Source organism: Eretmochelys imbricata, chromosome 10 (assembly GCF_965152235.1).
Source record: "Eretmochelys imbricata isolate rEreImb1 chromosome 10, rEreImb1.hap1, whole genome shotgun sequence".
NCBI classification, from domain to species: Eukaryota; Metazoa; Chordata; order Testudines; family Cheloniidae; genus Eretmochelys; species Eretmochelys imbricata.
In genome coordinates this window covers 85,218,430-85,237,917 of record NC_135581.1, presented here as the reverse complement: position 1 = coordinate 85,237,917, position 19,488 = coordinate 85,218,430, and the positions used below count along the sequence as shown (strand labels likewise).

The window sequence follows — 19,488 nt, the reverse complement described above, 5'->3', positions numbered from 1 at the left end:
GTATAAGTATAGCGTTGTATAAGGGGACATGCTGGATACGTTGTATATGAGAGGGCATGCCAAAACATGTTACAAAGTATCTGAGGGAGCACATGTAGGGACAGTTAGCTTTTGAATGGAGAAGCAATTAAGATAGAGCCAGCACATCTAAGAAGCAGGCATCAGAATGGAAGGTGTGAAGGGCAATTAGTTAAGTTAACTGGAAGCTGTTAAAGGAGATTGTTAAGGGTGGCAGGTAATTGAAGATACGTGACTGGTCTCAGGGATCTCGAAGGGTGGTGACTAAAATCATTTTTCTTCTTTTGTCTGTAACTTCTCTGTAACTTGTTCTCCAAAAACTGTATAAATTAAGAGACACAAGCCCCACTCGGGGGGCTCACTTCTAAATGTATTAGCAGAGCAGCTTTGCTAATAAAACAGAGTGGTCTGATAAATTGTGAGTCTGAGTCAAACTTTGACAATTTGTACAGATTTCTCTACAGAGCAAGACAACATTATTTTGGGCGTACTTTCTAGTGGGGAGCTGCACTTGAGTGCTAGGCAATTTCCTACCTGAGTCTTCCCATAGACAGCTGTTCGCAGACTCTGTGCGATTCCACAGCTGGTGCGTCCCTACCTGTGTGCGTGCACTGCCAGAGGCCAGAGAGTCTGATTCAGGAAAACAGGGAGAGGGAGCCCAGGCTAGTGGAGCAGGCTGCCTCAGTGAAATCCCAGTACATCAGATGGCATCCCAGAATGGGGGTCCAACCCGTCACACATATATGTAATGGAGAATCACAGAATCAATCACAGAATCATAGAATATCAGGGTTGGAACGGACCTCAGGAGGTCATCTAGTCCAACCCCCTGCTCAAAGCAGGACCAATCCCCAATTAAATCATCCCAGCCAGGGCTTTGTCAAGCCTGACCTTAAAAACCTCTAAGGAAGGAGATTCCACCACCTCCCCAGGTAACGCATTCCAGTGTTTCACCACCCTCCTAGTGAAAAAGATTTTCCTAATATCCAACCTAAACCTCCCCCACTGCAACTTGAGACCATTACTCCTTGTTCTGTCATCTGCTACCACTGAGAACAGGCTAGATCCATCCTCTTCAGAACCCCCCTTTCAGGTAGTTCAAAGCAGCTATCAAATCCCCCCTCATTCTTCTCTTCTGAAGACTAAACAATCCCAGTTCCCTCAGCCTCTCCTCATAAGTCATGTGTTCCAAACCCCTAATCATTTTTGTTGCCCTCCGCTGGACTCTTTCCAATTTTTCACATCCTTCTTGTAGTGTGGGGCCCAAAACTGGACACAGTACTCCAGATGAGGCCTCACCAATGTCGAATAGAGGGGAACTAATCACATCCCTCGATCTGCTGGCAATGCCCCTACTTATACATCCCAAAATGCCATTGGCCGCCTTGGCAACAAGGGCACACTGTTGACTCATATCCAGCTTCTCGTCCACTGTCACCCCTACGTCCTTTTCTGCAGAACTACTGCCGAACCATTCGGTCCCTAGTCTGTAGGGGTGCATGGGATTCTTCCGTCCTAAGTGCAGGACTCTGCACTTGTCCTTGATGAACCTCATCAGATTTCTTTTGGCCCAATCCTCTAATTTGACTAGGGCCCTCTGTATCCAATCCCTACCCTCCAGCGTATCTACCTCTCCTCCCAGTTTAGTGTCATCTGCAAACTTGCTGAGGGTGCAATCCACACCATCCTCCAGATCATTAATGAAGATACTGAACAAAACTGGCCCGAGGACCGACACTTGGGGCACTCCACTTGATATCAGCTGCCAACTAGACATGGAGCCATTGATCACTACCCGTTGAGCCCGACAATCTAGCCAGCTTTCTACCCACCTTATAGTCCAGTCCTCCAGCCCATACTTCTTTAACTTGCTGTCAAAAATACTGTGGGAGACCGTGTCAAAAGCTTTGCTAAAGTCAAGGAACACCACGTCCACTGCTTTCCCCTCATTCACAGAGCCAGTTATCTCGCCATAGAAGGCAATTAGAAGGCAATTTGTTAGTCTCTTAGGTGCCACAGGTACTCCTTTTCTTTTTGTGAATACAGACTAACACGGCTGCTACTCTGAAACATGAGATATTGAGCACCTGCCTCATTCAGTGAGCACCCTGCAGCCTGTACCTTAAATCAGGCTGGGGTCCTGTGGAAAAAATTGTATGGGATCATGCAGAGACTGTTCATAATGCATACACATATGATCAACTTTAATTATGGTATTTCCTATCTTTTCAGTACTTGAATTTGCAACCTTAACCTTTTTTTTTAAACCTAATTTTTATGGATTTTTCCAAGTTTTTAAAGAAGTAAACTGAAAAATAAATTCCATAACATGCATTGATCATTGAATGAGTGGTCAGCAGAGTTTGAACCGGGGATCTTCAGCACTGCTCTCCACTGGAGCTGAAGTACTATCATACCAGCTTGTTTGTCAACCAGTTTCTAGAGAGGAATACATCATGTACTGAAACAGTGAGAGATATATACAGACGTAGCCCCATTTTGCAGAGTGCATAACCAAACACATAGATATAGCAGATTCTTTTGGAAAGCTGCATAAGTGGATTCAGCTTGGGTTTGATATATTAGAGCCATGTGTTCTACTCCCAGCTCTACCAGAAGTGACCCTGTGCTCAGAAATAGTCAACAATCACTGGAAGAGGTAAGATTTAAATTCACAGTTTCCTGGCTCCCAGCTCAAAGTGCTTTTTCCCAAAGGATATTTTGAAGGAGAAGGACATGCAGGCAGACTCATGCAACTACATCCGGCTTGGAAACATTTACAGGTGGAACATTCAGAAAATTAAGGAGCAAGTGTAGAACAAGTTCTACTCCCAAGATACTCCAACTTGTATCTTGGCCAAATATGGCTGGGTTTTCATGGAGGCAACAAGTCATGATCACCTGCTAAATTTCAATTTTTTCACCAAACTACAGAAGCATGAGAACTGTTCAAAAATGCTTGGAAAAAATGTTTTGATAATGGCAAAACTATTTTTCCCAAATCTTGTTCTTGGAAACTTGAGGCTGAGACCCACCATGGAAAATTTCATCCAAAACCATCACATTTTGGCAAAGTTATAAGGAACTAAAAACAGAGGATTATAGTGGGAAGTGTTAGGCAGTCTTACCTGTGTGACTACTCTCTCCACCTATAATGCAGGCACAAAATTTTATACATACAATATTTTTAAATTACATATGCACACAGGATAAGCCAATTACATCAACAGTTTTTTGCACTGACATCATACACTGTTTCCTCTCCCCATTATATAATAGGTACACATTTTCTAGCTATCTATCTCATATAGCCACTCAACAGTCAAAAGCTAAATTATGTCCAAATACTCTCTTAAGCAGGTACAATAATACCTCTTGATATCCCAGTAATTTCGAGCCTCTCCTCCTTACCTCTTTGCTTCCTCCAGATGACAAAGATACTCATAAGCCACATTCTGATGTCTTCTCTCATCCATCTCCTCTGCTGTCAACCTCTCATTATCCAGGACAGCTGCAAAGAGTCAAAAATATTGTCAGTCTTCAACATACCTGATATGCAGGTATATAAGTGACCCTTGAATCACTTCAGCAGCTTGCACCTATCTCCACAGTAAAATGCATCACATGCAAAAGATATTCCAGGACAAAAGTACATATCATATTAAGAAATCTTGCCCAAAGAGAGCCATATCAGTGCACACAGCATATTCTCTATTATTATTTGTATTACAATAGCGCCTAGTGGCCATAGAGGGCCAATTGTGCTAGGCACTTTACAAACATATAACAGGTTTCAAAGTAGCAGCCGTGTTAGTCTGTATTCGCGAAAAGAAAAGGAGTACTTGTGGCACCTTAGAGGACTAACAAATTTATCTGAGCATAAGCTTTCATGAGCTACAGCTCACTTCATCGGATGCATTCAGTGGAAAATATAGTGGGGAGATTTATGTACACAGAGAACATGAAACAATGGGTGTTACCATACACTGTAACAAGAGTGATCACTTAAGGTGAGCTATTATCAGCAGGAGAGCCGGGTTGGAGGGGGGGGGGGGGGGGGAAGATGGACTTTTTGTAGTGATAATCAAGAGACTGGGAGCGGATGGGTCATTACACAAAGTAAAACTATTTCCCCATGACAGGTTTCAGAGTAACAGCCGTGTTAGTCTGTATTCGCAAAAAGAAAAGGAGTACTTGTGGCACCTTAGAGACTAACCAATTTATTTGAGCATGAGCTTTCGTGAGCTACAGCTCACTTCATCAGATACATACCGTGGAAACTGCAGCAGACTTTATATATACACAGAGAATATGAAACAATACCTCCTCCCACCCCACTGTCCTGCTGGTAATAGCTTATCTAAAGTAATCGTCAGGTTAGGCCATTTCCAGCACAAATCCAGGTTTTCTCACCCTCCACCCCCCCACACAAATTCACTCTCCTGCTGGTGATAGCCCATCCAAAGTGACAACTCTTTACACAATGTGCATGATAATGAAGTTAGGCCATTTCCTGCACAAATCCAGTTCTCTCACTCCCTCACCCCCCTCCAAAAACCCACCCCCATACACACACAGACTCACTCTCCTGCTGGTAATAGCTCGTCCAAACTGACCACTCTCCAAGTTTAAATCCAAGTTAAACCAGAACATCTGGGGGGGGGGGGGGGAGGAAAAAACAAGAGGAAATAGGCTACCTTGCATAATGACTTAGCCACTCCCAGTCTCTATTTAAGCCTAAATTAATAGTATCCAATTTGCAAATGAATTCCAATTCAGCAGTTTCTCGCTGGAGTCTGGATTTGAAGTTTTTTTGTTTTAAGATAGCGACCTTCATGTCTGTGATTGCGTGACCAGAGAGATTGAAAAGTGTTCTCCGACTGGTTTATGAATGTTATAATTCTTGACATCTGATTTGTGTCCATTTATTCTTTCCCCCCTGCACCCCCACTGTTCCTCAGACGTTTTTGTCAACTGCTGGAAATGGCCCATCTTGATTATCACTACAAAAACGTTCCCTCCCATCCCCCCCCCCCCGCTGGTAATAGCTCACCTTAAGTGATCACTCTCATTACAGTGTGTATGGTAACACCCATTGTTTCATGTTCTCTGTGTATATAAATCTCCCCACTGTATTTTCCACTGAATGCATCCGATGAAGTGAGCTGTAGCTCACGAAAGCTTATGCTCAAATAAATTTGTTAGTCTCTAAGGTGCCACAAGTACTCCTTTTCTTTTTACAAACATATAGTAAGGTAGAGTCCCTAACCAAAAGACCTTACAGCAGTGGTCACCAACGGTAGATCGATCGCGGAGCCTCTGCCAGTCGGTCGCAATCTCTGTCCGCTAAAAGTCCATCAGCACAGGAGGGCTAAGGCAGGCTCCCTGCCTGCCCTGGCCCTGCGCCGCTCCCGGAAGCAGCCAGCACATCCCTGCGTGGGGGGCAGAGGGTCTCCGTGCGCCACTCCTACCTGCAAGCACCGCCCCTGCAGCTCCCATTGGCTGTGAACGGGGAAATACGGCCAATGGGAGCTGCGTGGGCAGTGCCTGCAGTGATGGGCAGTGCGTGGAGCCACATGCCCCTTCCCCCCCAGGGCCACGGCTCAGAGATGTGCCAGCAGCTTCCGGGAGCAGCGTGGGCTGGGGCAGGCACGGAGCCTGCCTTATCCCCACTGCACCGCCACCCGAGGTTAGTGCCGCCTGGTGGGAGCCGACACCCCTCCTGGAGCCAGCACCCCATACTCCCTCCTGCACCTAGAACCCACTCCTGCACCCCAACCCCCTGACCCTGCCCTGAGCCCCCACCCCCCCAGAGCCAGCACCCTTACCCGTCCTGAACTCCCTCCCACACCCCAATCTCCTGCCCCAGTCTGGAGCCGCCTACTGCACCCAAACTCCCCTCCCAGAGCTCGCACCCCTCACCCCCTCTTACACCCCAACCCCCCTGCCCTAGACTCAGCCAGGAGCCCCCTCCCACACTCCAAACCCCTCAGCCCCAGCCCAGAGGCAGCACCCCAACTCCCTGCCCCAGCCCGGTGAAACTGAGTGAGGGTGGGAGAGAGCAAGCGATGGGGGGGAGGGGGAGGAATCAGCAGGGTGGGGCCTTGGGGGAAGGGGCAGGGCTTCAGGGAATGGGTGGGGTAGATCCTGGGTTGCTCTTAAATTCAAAAAGTGATCTTGTGCTTAAAAAGGTTGGAGACCACAGGCTTACAATCTAAACAGACAAGACAAAGAGTGGGAGGGGAAACAGAAAAAAGAAAGAGGGCAAATGATTTGTCTAAGAGGCCACAGAAGATCAGTGACAGAACCAGAAAAAGAACCTAGGACTCCTGATTCCTTGTCTGTGCCCCTCTCTACTAGACCACAGTGCCTCTACATTGCTCTTATTCATCATGATTCCATATTATAACAAACGGGATTAAACCTGGGTCCAGATTTTCACTGGCCTGCATTGGCTTGATGGCTAAATCAAGCTGTCCATTACAAATGAAAGAAAACACAATAATCGAAAAATAATTCTTCCCTTTCTCTGCTGTCACTGCCACAGAAGTACTTCATCTTCTCTTTACCGCTAACCTCTCCATTTACCCCAGAGACCCCCATCCCAACCACTGATCTCCCTAATGCCCACTTATTCCCTCCCAAATCCTCTCACTCTCTATTTCTTTCCCCACACACTACAACCACTGCTCCATGTCATCTCTAAGATTACTGAATGCACTATCTACAAGCCCTGTCTGGTATTTCTCTCCTCCAATTCAGCTTCTGGCTCCTGTACTCCACTGAAACTGCTCTCACCAAAAACTCTAATCACCTCTTCATGGGCAAAGATCAGAATCAATACTCCATCCTCATCTTTTGAGCTATCAGTCATCTCATAGCTCAAATAGTGAATGCCAGTGAAAATGAGGTAGGATCAGAAGAGGCTAAAATAGGGAAAGAACAAGTTAAAGATTACTTGAACAAATTACAGGTTTCAGAGTAGCAGCCGTGTTAGCCTGTATCCACAAAAAGAAAAGGAGTACTTGTGGCACCTTAGAGACTAACAAATTTATTTGAGCATAAGCTTTCTTGAGCTACAGCTCACTTCATTGGATGCATTCAGTGGAAAATACAGTGGGGAGATTTATATACACAAAGAACATGAAACAATGGGTATTACCATACACACTGTAACAAGAGTGATCAGGTAAGGTGAGCTATTACCAACGGGGGGGGGGGGGGGGGGGCGGAGGAGAACCTTTTGTAGTGATAATCAAGGTGGGCCATTTCCAGCAGTTGACAAGAACGTGTGAGGAACAGTGGGGGGAGGGGGAAATAAACATGGGGAAATAGTTTTACTTTGTGTAATGACCCATCCACTCCCAGTCTTTATTCAAGCCTAAGTTAATTGTATCCAGTTTGCAAATTAATTCCAATTCAGCAGTCTCTCGTTGGAGTCTGTTTCTGAATTTTTTTTGTTGAAGAATTGCCACTTTTAGGTCTGTAATCGAGTGACCAAAGAGATTGAAGTGTTCTCCAACTGGTTTTTGAATGTTATAATTCTTGACGTCTGATTTGTGTCCATTTAGTCTTTTACGTAGAGACTGTCCAGTTTGGCCAATGTACATGGCAGAGGGGCATTGCTGGTACATGATGGCATACATCACATTGGTAGATGTGCAGGTGAATGAGCCTCTATAGTGTGGCTGATGTGATTAGGCCCTATGATGGTGTCCCCTGAATAGATATGTGGACACAGTTGTCAACGGGCTTTGTTGCAAGGATAGGTTCCTGGGTTAGTGGTTCTGTTGTGTGTTTGCTGGTGAGTATTTACTTCAGGTTGGGAGGCTGTCTGTAAGCAAGGACTGGCCCGTCTCCCAAGATCTGTATTTTCCACTGAATGCATCCGATGAAGTGAGCTGTAGCTCACGAAAGCTTATGCTCAAATAAACTTGTTATTCTCTAAGGTGCCACAAGTACTCCTTTTTTTTGGACAAATTAGATGTCTTCAAGTCACCAGGGCCTGATGAAATGCATCCTAGAATACTCAAGCAGCTGACTGAGGAGATATCTGAGCCATTAGCGATTATCTCTGAGAATTCATGGAAGTTGGGAGAGATTCAAGAAGACTGGAAAAGGGCAAATATAGTGCCCATTTATAAAAAGGGAAATAAGGACAACCCAGGGAATTACGGACCAATCAGCTTAACTTCTGTACCTGGAAAGATAATGGAGCAAATAATTAAGCAATCAGTTTGCAAACATCTAGAAGATAATAAGGGGATATGTAACAGCATGGATTTGTCAAAAACAAATCATGTCAGACCAACCTGATAGCTTTCTTTGACAGGGTAACAAGCCTTGTGGATGGGGGGAAGCAGTAGATGTGATATATCTTGATTTTAGTAAAGCTTTTGATACTGTCTCGCATGACCTTCTCGTAAATAAAGTAGGGATATGCAACCTAGATGGAGCTACTATAAGGTGGGTGCAAAACTGGTTGGAAAACCATTTCTAGAGAGTAATTATCAGTGGTTCAGAGTCATGCTGGAAGGGCATAATGAGTGGGGTCCTGCGGGGAGCAGTTCTGGGTCTGGTTCTGTTCAATATCTCCATCAATGATTTAGCTAATGGCATACAGAGTACACTTATAAAGTTTGTGGACGATAACAAGATGGGAGGGGTTGCAAATGCTTTGGAGGATAGGATTAAAATTCAAAATGATCTGGACAAACTGAAGAAATGGTCTGAAGTAAACAGGATCAAATTCAATAAGGACAAACGCAAAGTACTCCATTTAGAAAGAAACAATCAGCTTCACACATACAAAATGGGAAATGACTGCCTAGGAAGGAGTACTGCAGAAAGGGATCTGGAGGTCAGAGTGGACCACAAGCTAAATGAGAGTCAACAGCGTAACACTGTTCCAAAAAAAGCAAACATAATTCTGGGATGTATTAGCAGGAGCGTTGTAAGCAAGACACGAGAAGTAATTCTTCCGCTCTACTCCGCTTTGGTTAGGCCTCAACTGGAGTATTGTGTCCAGTTCTGGGTGCCATATTTCTGGAAGGATGTGGACAAATTGGAAGAAGTCCAGAGAAGAGCAACAAAAATGATTAAAAGTCTAGAAAACACGACCTATGAGGGAAGATTGAAAAATTGGGTTTGTTTAGTCTGGAAAAGAGGAGACCGAGAGGGGACATGACAACAGTTTTCAAGTATGTAAAAGGTTGTTACAAGGAGGAGGAAGAAAAGTTGTTTTTCTTAACCTCTGAGGATAGGACAAAAAGCAATGGGCTAAAATTGCAGCTAGGGAGGTTTAGGCTGGAAACTAGGAAAAACTTCCTGTCAGCGTGGTTAAACATTGAAATAAAATGCCTAGGAAGGTTGTGGAGTCTACATTGTTGCCGGCACCCAGTGCCGAGAGGCTAAACAACAGCTGGAGTTGGTTCGCTACCCCGTGTGCTACACCCAATAATCACAACGGGGTGGAGAAGCAGAAAAGTTTATTTGCAGCTGCAAAAAGGTACAGGGAGAATAGAATCTCAAATCCTGTACATAGAGCAGGAAGTTACACAGGCTTTTATACATTTTTTTTTTTAGCATACTTATTTAATAGCAAGCTGCTCTAAGTATTCATATAGCCAGCCAATCCAGTTCCCAGCTAGTTCCCTTGTTTTTTGTATTATTTGTTAAACTATACAGAAAGCTGCTTTATTCAGCATTGCTTTTTTATATTTGCCCTGTTTGGCCTTGCTTAGTTTTAGATTTTTAAGAACAGGTTAGACAAACACCTGTCAGGGATGGTGTCATAAACATACAGCTAAGGGTAGCATAAAATCCCTCCTTTACCTGTAAGGGGTTAAGAAGCTCTGATGGTCTAGATAATTAGTTCTGCCATGAGTATAGGGGACTGGACTAGATGACCTCTCAAGGTCCCTCCCAGTTCTATGATTCAACACTGTCAACCATGTTCTTCTTGATCTCTCATCCTTCCTTGGCTTTCATGACTCAGTCCTCTCTTGATTCTCCCCTACTTCTGTAATTGCTCCTTCAGAGTGCTGTTTAGAGGATCCTACTCAGCCCCTCTCCAACTTTCATTTGGGGATATCATTTTCAACTCAGTCCTCTTTCTAGTTCCTTACATCCAGGCTGTGCCTAAATTTTCCAATCCTTTCTGTGCAACATCTCTAAGATACAGCATTTTCTCTTTTCCCACACAGCTAACACTCTCAGACTCTCATCATTTTGCATCTTGATTAGTGCTACCACCTCTTTTACCTTGACGAATCCCATCACTGGCTCTTCTTGCACCACTGCAAACCTAAGACAATTGTCTGTAATTTCACTACCTACCCCCACCCGATAATCTCACATACGCTATCAAGATGTCAGCTCCTACTTCTGATCAGCCAGTGATGTCTGCCTTCATTTCCCACTTGTTAAATTTTCAAATATATTATTGCTTTCTCCCATACTGCTTGGAGGCACTCCCAATGAACATCCATAAAGCTCTCTCATTGTCCTCCTTCAAATACCTTCTTAAAACCCCTTTTCCCACCTCTCATGATTCCTGCAAAAAAACTGACATTGGTTAGACAGCTGGTGCGCCAAGACCACGGCCTCCCCTGGTGATCAATACTATTTCACTGTTTCCTTATACTCCCCATCTGTATGTAGCCATTTGTTGTCTCATTTTATGCTCAGAGCGTAAGTTGTCCGGGGGAGCGACAATCTTTTTGTTTTGTGTTTCACAGCTCTTGGCACTACCACAATAAAAACAGTAAGTGAGGCTTTGTACAAATTGATAGATTCACCTTCTCTCTAATGAACATGTGCCATGCCCTAAGAGGCCATGGGGAACACGTCATCCTTTGTGATGGTTGGACCTAAAAACGGACCCAAATTGTAAGCTCAAATGTAGAAAGTATGTGAAAGTTCATAAAATGTCACAATAACCTATAACTTTTTGCCTGCCTAAAAATTAACCATAAAAAATAAGTCAAGTTGTTTTCAATAAATGTTCTGAAAGAGTGCAAAAAAACAAGACAGAAAAATTAAATTAGTCCAAAGAAAAAGGGCCTGTTCATATGGGTTACAGACTGTTAAAATCATGCTTGGTAGAAACAAAAAACGTGGAGCCAGAAATTAAAGGAAAATTAGTGTGCCAAATATTAGGCCTAACTGGTAAACAAAATAACAAGGGGGTGAACTATGCTGCCCACTTTTTCCTTTTTCGGGGTTCTTAAAAAGAGACTTTGCCAGCAAAAATCTCATAGCTCATCCTGGCTGTATCCCAGCTTGTTTTATATTCCCTGAAACCCAAGACACAAGGAGGAAGGCTATTTGGCCTTGCTCTTATTCAAGGACATTTGTTTTTCATTTGTGAGTCCTGAATAATCATCAGATCATCATGACAATCAGTCCACAACCCATCTGTAGGAATACCTAATAGTCAGCACTGAAGAGGCACATAAAATCCTGTTCTGCCTGCCTCCCTTCTTTCCTCCTGTCCTCTCTCTCACTCTCTTGGCTTTTTATCAAATCCTGAAATGAACTGCACTGCATCAGCACAGCAAGATGAAATTACCTCAATCCTGCCCTTTCTAAGGAGAAAAGACCCAACCAGATGAAGTCCCTGACTGGAAAATGAACCGGGGCCAAAAAGCAGGTGTCATGGCCAACTCACTAGCCAAAGCATTCAAACATAATAACCAGCCATCCAGTGTTCCAAAAACATCAACAAAAACTTATTTCCCCCCACCTATTCTATCCTCTTTCTCCGCCAGTTTGTGCCTGGTTGGTTGTTAAAAACTGGAAAAGAGAATACCCTTCACACACAAAACAGAAAGTAAAATTAGCTCTTTTCTTTTCATCAAAGAAAGGTTGCTTAAATAAAAAAACCAAACATTCTGGCTGCCCAAAAAAACAGAGTTTAGTAGGTTGTAATTAAGTTTGTTTTGCATAATCACTCATTTCCAGTTTCAGTATAAATGCTTGTTTTATTTCTTGTGTTTAATTAACAAACTTTCAACTTTAAAATAAGTGCTTTTGTGTGTTTGCCAGGAAATCAAGTAAATCAAGGTCTCTAAAAAAACAAACCCCCTTGTATCACTGTTTTTATGTTGGACAGTGAAAAAGTTTATAACAACTTTAACTCTTTTGACCCAGGAAATTAACACAATACATCCCATCTCATGTGTATAATGAATGTTACGAACCATTCACTGCCCCCCCCCAATCTATTCAATAAAATAAGACCTCTTCAAGTTATGTCCTGTTAGACTGCATTATTTATAACATGAAATTACATTCCCATGTTGCGTCCGATGAAGTGAGCTGTAACTCATGAAAGCTTATGCTCAAATAAATTTGTTCGTCTCTAAGGTGCCACAAGTACTCCTTTTCTTCTTGCGAATACAGACTAACACGGCTGCTACTCCGAAATTACCATGTCTGCAGTTCTAAATCTTGTGTTATGCAGGAAGTCAGAATAAGATTACTATAATAGGCCATTTTGGCCTTAAAATCTATTAACAGATTATTTTAATGCCAGACATGTATAGCAGCCTAAAAAAAAAAAATCTCATTCACATAAAATATTTCTTCTTAAAATTTATTGTAGCTGGAGCATGTAACAATAGCTATCACATTAAGGATGCCTAAGCATTTCCATCCTAAATGTTTTGGCATTGGAATAATCTACTAATAGACGTATTAAAACGAACTAAAACGGAGAAGCTTCAGTGGCCCCATCCTTTGGAGCAGGAATTTGAAATATAGGCAGAGATGGCCTCTGTCAGAGGAATCCTTTTGCTGTGCCCGTGAAAATCCACCCAAATTTGGCCAAGTTATAAATCTCTGAAAAAGTGCAGTTTACACATGCTTAATAGAGGCTTATTAAACCTCCATAACTAAATTACACAGACATTTCCTCCATGCTGGGCAGGGTCCAAATGGGACCTAAGCCCAATTTTCCATGCAATGCATTTCTGAGCAGCTGCGGGCCAGGTCTGGGGCCTGTGCAACATTAACACTGTCTCCTTGTGAACCTGCATTGCAATATGGTATGTAAACTACATAATCACATGGCAGTATTTCTTAAGAATCCCAACTCATTCAGTGCGCAAGTAGTGAGACAGCTGAGCAAGCTTATTTTTGTTTCCGCTGTTCAGTGAGAACATCCCTACCTCATACACTGTACAGAGGATACAAATCTACTCATATACAAACATGAACACTCAGAATCAGACCATTAGTTTCTATGGACTTATGCCAGATTTGTACTGTGGTAACTTCAAACACAACAAAGCCCAAAATGAGCCACAAATCTAGAAGAGCATCTTCTCATTCACTATGAACCCCTGCCTCATTGAGTGCATATCTTCTAAACGAGTGGTTTTCAAACTTTTTTTCTGGGGACCCAGTTGAAGAAAATTGTTGATGCCCACGACCCAGAGCTGGGGATGAGGGGTCTGGGAGGTGCTCACGGCTGAGGCAGAGGGTTGGGGTGAGGGCTGTGGGGTGGGGCCAGGAATGAGGGGTTCAGGGTATGGGATGGGACTCTGGGCTGGGGCAGGGAGTTGGGGTACGGGAGGGGGTCAGGGCTCTGGGGTGCAGGAGGGGCTCTGGGTTGTGGGGGGGCTCAGGTCTGGGGTGTGGTAGGGGATCAGGGCTCTGGGCTGGGGTTGGGGATGAGGGGATTGGGGTACAGGAGGGGCTCCAGGTTTGGGGGTAGGCTCAGGAGGTTGGGATGCGGGACGGAGTCAGGGCTCTGGGCTGGGGGTGCAGGCTCTGGGATGGGGCTGGGGTTTGGGGTGCAGGAAGCGGTTCCAGGTTTGGGGTGGCTCAGGGCTGGGGCAGAGGATTGGGGCACGGGGTTGGGGTGCGGACTTAACTCCGATGGCTCCTGGTCAGTGGCACAGCTGGGATGCACCGGAGACCACAATGTGCCCTGAAAGTGGCCAGCAGCAGGTCTGGCTCCTACGCAGAGGCGCGCAAGCGGCTCCGCTCAACTCTTGCCCACAGGCACCACCCCCTCCCCCCGTTCCCCAGTTGCCGACCAATGGGAGTGCGGAGCTGCTGCTCAGGGAGGGGGCAGCGCACAGAGTTCCATGGCCCCCTGCCTAGAAGCCAGACCCACAGCTGGCCGCTTCCGGGGCACAGTGCGGCATTGGAAAAAGTAGGCACTAGCCTGCCTTAGCTGGGCAGCACCACCGACGGGACTTTCAACATCCCAGTTAGCAGTGATGACCAGAGCAAGGTGACCCAGCGCCTTATATGCCGTGACCCAGTAGAGGGTCATGACCCACGGTTTGAAAAACACTATTCTAAACTATACATTGAATGATGAATGGGTCCTGTGAAAATAATAGCATGCAGTCATGTAATTAAAGACTGTATTACAATGCATACAGCATGAAGGGGCAGACCTAAGGTTTAGCATTAACACTGCAATTTCCTGACTTTTCAGTGTTAACATTTCATTCAGACTGCAAATTTAAACATTTTTTTATGTAATATGAATTCATTTAAAAAGGAGACAATCCCATCAGTGGGGAAAAGGAGTTCTCTTGTAGCAGAAGGAACCAAGGAATGCTCTTCTTGTGTCAAATGAAGCAAGTGGAAGCATATAGAAGGGTGACTAGATGTTTTATGCATGTGGGGAGGGTGCAGAAAGAACATGAATGGAGAAACAGGTATCACACAGAGCAAAAGGTGAGTACCTCCATCTCACAATCCTTTTGCTCTTCACAAGTGCAGGGAAGGAAACATAGTGGCACCCAAAGTTCCTGTTATAGCTGAACTTGGAACCAAATGACATCTCATTTGCATCTTGCTGTTGCTGTAGAAGTCTATGTTTAAATTCTCAGAGTAGTTCAGGGGATATAGCTATATCTCTTCCATTAATTGTAATGGAAGCTTTGAAAATCTCAACCCTATTTTCTGCTATATTAAAAAGGAGAATCTGCAGTGGTCAATGGAGTTTTATTGTTTTTTCAAAATGAAAATCTACAATTATCACTGGCCTGTCACACCAGAAACCTAAAGCTTGCTTTCTTTGTTTTGTTAGGGAGTTGCTTTGTTTTAAAACATAGGAATTTCCATACTAGATCAGACCAATGGTCCATCTAGTCCAGTATTCTACATCTGACAGAGGGCAGTACCTGATGCTTCAAGGAAATTATAAGAAAACCCATAGTGGGCAGTTCTGAAATAACTTCCCTATAGGGGAAGTTTCTTCCTAACCCCTGTCAGTCAGAGGCTGGCTTATGCCCTGAAACCTGAGATTTTATAACCCTTCAATTTGTATTTATTTAATGTAACCAACTGCACATGTTCTCATCCATATAAATGTCAAATTTTTTAAACCAAGAGATGAGCCCTGGGTTGGTTATCTTAGCCTCAATGATCTCTTGTGGGAGTTAGATCCAGAGGCAAATTATGTAAAAAAGTATTCCTTTTTTTATGGCTTAAGGGGTAAAGTGGGACCTTGGCCCTTTATAATAGTCACACCTTACATCAAATCAAACTATTCACTCAGCCACTGAGGACTAGCGAGTGTGCTTGCTGAAGCACATTAGTAGAAGGAAAGATGTTTTGAACAATTCTAAGCCTTTAGCATTTGAACAGGTAAATGTTTTATCTCATTTTGATGTGAAAAATATTTTAAACAGCGTATGAAAAAATTATCAAACACCTGCCATAGTTTGATACAAGAGACTGCAAAGGAATAGACTACACCAGCAAAGTTCAGGAACACCACCCCACAGAGAAGCCCACCTCCCCACCTGCTAGCCACTGAAAGGCCCATCACACCAGTATTCCACTCATTACACCAACTCTCCACAGAATACAGGATCAAATATAAGGTCTTAATACTAATCTTTAAGGTCCCCCATGGAACCAGCCCAAGATATCTCAGAAAGGTGTCTCTCTTCACAACCATAAACTCCCCCAACAGTTATGTTCCACAGGAGCTATGAAACTGTAAACCTCAGAGCAAGACCGAGTCAAGGCTTTGGTACTCATGCCCAAGGAGATAAAAATGACTACAAGTTTCACAGCCTTCAGAACAATGTGTAAAATATTTGACTTAGCTTTCCCACAGCTGCAACTAAAAAAATGACTAAAAAAAGAGGGAAAGATGTGAAGGCAAGAAGGGGGAGGGGGAGAAGAGGAGGAATATTAGGAGAGAAGGAAGGGAAGAAAGAATGACAGAAAGAAACATAGCACCAATTGTTTCCAAGGAAGAAGGGACACAAATAGCACACTGCCCAAAGCAACTGTGGTTACTATCTTTGGGGAGGTGCCCAAAAACTATGCAGATGGGCACTGTAACAAAAAAACAAGTTTAGTTATATTGTACACACCCGCAGGCTACTAGTCCCTGTACTTATTCAGGGGTTTCCTCCTTCATATTAGTCTGTCTAGAGCAGATCTGATATATTTGAAACACCTCCATCCTCCTTCTGGTTATTGGCAGGGAGAACCTTTCCCATCTTGCCACTACTGCCCCACAGCTTCCTGGATGCTTCAAGAGGGGCGGCTCTCCTCTATTCTACCCCTTCTTCCAGCACCCTCACTGTTACCAATAGGTCTCTACTACTCTACCTCCACCTCGGCCTCCATTTTTGAGTCCTCTCCTACATCATAAATAAGTGGCTACCTCTGCTAGTTTCCAATAGTTTTCCCAAGCAAAGTCGGAGGAAAAATAGCATGAAACCTGCTAACTTCAATGTTGCAACACTGAACATCACCAGCATGGAGTTACACACTGAATATGCTTATGAAACCACTAAGCAGCAATGGCAGCACCACAGCTGTCTGCCTGCAGACTGTGGAAGATACCACAGCAATGGGTTACTTTAGAAAAGCTATTATCACAAACATAAGAGTTTATTCCTAGGAGAACTCTGAGCAACTGCATACACGCAGAATTCATGTCCAGTGCAGAATTTTTTTTCTCTGCAAAAAATACATTCTGCCCAAGAAGTGCAGTAGTTCTGCCTTTCTCCCACCAGAGGCTGCCGTGGTGCCAGAACAGCTGGCTGACTGGCAGCAACAGCTAGCAGCCAGCTACCTTCATTACAACAACCTGCTGGTGGAGCCAGGTCAGGAGGCATAGTGGGGCACACAGGGCTGCTGGGGGGGGGGGTCACAGACTTCGGTTCAGAAGGGTTAGTGGGGGGGGCAGACTGGGGTGCAGGCTCAGGAGCTCGGGGTGTGACAGCATTGAGCCAGGGGCTGAATGGGAGGGGGCTCCAGGGCCACACGGGGGCGGGGGCAGATGTGCCTGACTGAATGGGAAAGGCTCAGAGTCAACCAGTGTCTGCAATGGGGAAGCGCCCCAATTCCCTAACAATCCTCCCCCCCAAAAAAACTGTTCCATACTTCTCCCACCCACACCCAATAACCCTCCAGGTATACTCCCAGGCTCCTTCCCTCTCCCTCAGCTCCTCCATTACCCCTGACTCCCGCAAGCCTTTACACTGCTTCTGAGAAGTGCAGAAATACCTTTCTGTACTGTAGTTTAAATAAATTACTGAAGTTTTGTATTAATATGCCTAGTAAGGAATCTATTTGTCAAAAAAAAATTTCTGAATTTTTTTTTGGTCTGTATTGTTACAGACTCAGTTGCTGACACGTATTTTGAAATAAATTACCAAAATAATTCAAACTGGTGTGTTTATATAGTATTATTTTGACAAACAAAATATGCAGAATTTTTAAATACTGTGTGCATAATTTTTTTGCACAAAATTCTCCCATGAATATTAAGAGACAAATATGTCATGACTTTTAAAGTTAAGTTTAAATTCAGCAGAAACTGATAGCACTAGCAAGGGCCAGCTTCTTATTTGCAAGTGCGTAAATGGATTTGTCAAGCCATTCATATTTGTAGGCTGCAGTGTTGTTGTGCCCATGTTGGTCTTACGCTACTACAGAGACAAGGTGGAAAAGTAATGTCTTTTATTGGACTACCTCCTGTCGGTGAGAGAGACAAGCTTTTGAGTTTACACAGAGCTCATCTTCAGGTCTAATGTAGCTGTGACACTGTGAGTACTTCTCAGACCTGAAGAAGAGCTCTGTGTAAGCTCAAAAACTTGTCTCTCTCACCAAAAGAAGTTAGTCCATTAAAAGATATTACCTCACCCACCTAGACTCTCTAATATTTGTAAGACTGATATTTTTGCAAATATTTCAGATGTCTTTTACAGAATATGTAAAGTAGCGAATAGTACATTAACACGAATACAGCAAAATGACGAGGAAGCAGCTCCTTAACCTGATATTTTTGTTCAAGAAATGAAGAAGAGGAAAACTTGAATATGCGAAGATGAATTGAGATGTTTGAATTCAGACAAGGTAAATTTAGACAGACCATTAGCAAAAGATTCTTGACAGATCAGTGTAGCCATGGGAGTCTCCCAAAGAAAGCAGTAGAAACCTCAACGCTAAGGTCAATAAAACTGGCCTGGCAGAGCCCTGAAGACCAAATTCTGCAAGGAACACGCCCGCACAGGCCTCGGGGAAGAGTGAGACTCGTTCCGACGGAGCAAGCCTTTTCCAGCGCCAATTCTACGTGAGACACGGGGCAGCTGCAGCTCCGTGACCTCCTCGCTTGCCCCATGTGCCAGGGCACTCTCCGAAGGCGGCGGCCAGGGCCAGCTGGGCTCAGGCGGACGCACCGAGCCCTCGCCATGCGGAGGGCGGCGGCGCGGAGGACTGCGCGGCAGTCAGACGTGACTGCTGCAGTCAGACCGTCCCCGTCCCCATCCCCCAGCGTCGCGGGCAGGCTCCCCGCCCCGCCCGGCCCCGGGGACCGGTCCCAGCCCACACGCCCCGGCCGCAGACCGCAACCCGCGTCCCCCAACCCCATCGGACCCTCAGAGCCCGCGACACGCGGGCAGGGACGGCGGGCGCGAAGACAGGGCCCATCCCCAGAGCAGCGGCAACCCCCGGGCCGCGAAGGCGGGCACCGCCCTCCCCGGGACTCACAGCCGTAGTGGGGCCGGGCCATCCCGAGCCCGTCCGCTTCCTCCGAGACGGACATGGTGCTGCGGGCCGAGCGAGGCCGTTCGGTCGCTGCGGGGCTGGGCGGACGCGGCGGAGGCGGGAGCGGCTGTTCCTCTTCCTGGTCTCGGCGCTGGGTGTGTCGGAAAGAGGCGCCGCCCGCTCCCGACGGCCCACGCCTTGCGCGCTCAGCCCGCGCCCGTCCTCCGCGCCGCGCCCCCTGCCCCTGCCGCCCGCGCCCGTCCTCCGCGCCGCCTGCCCCTGCCCCTGCCGCCCGCGCCCGCCGCGGCCCCCGCTGCCTCCCCCGCCGGAGCGGGCAGCACCAGGTCGGCAGCGCGCGCTGCCCCGCAGATTCCCTGCCAGCCGAGCCCCCCCGCACTCCCCCGACAGCCGTGCTGCCCCCCCACGCCCCTTCAGCCCCAGACCAGCCCCGCCCCGCCCCCCAGCCGCCTCCCCCGCCGGAGCGGGCAG

General features: G+C 45.6%; 1 protein-coding gene across 1 annotated transcript in view; it reads right to left on the bottom strand.

The window, feature by feature from the left end:
* Positions 1 to 19,134, bottom strand: part of IQGAP1 (IQ motif containing GTPase activating protein 1) — a 183,118-nt gene extending 163,984 nt beyond the window's left edge. The window contains exons 1-2 of the mRNA XM_077829238.1: positions 19,003 to 19,134; positions 3,430 to 3,529 (exon numbers count right to left, since the gene is read on the bottom strand). Coding sequence (XP_077685364.1) covers positions 3,430 to 3,529; positions 19,003 to 19,057 — 155 coding nt within the window. The 5' untranslated portion in view covers positions 19,058 to 19,134. The remainder of the gene's footprint in view (positions 1 to 3,429; positions 3,530 to 19,002) is intronic.
* Between the last annotated feature and the right edge of the window lie 354 nt (positions 19,135 to 19,488).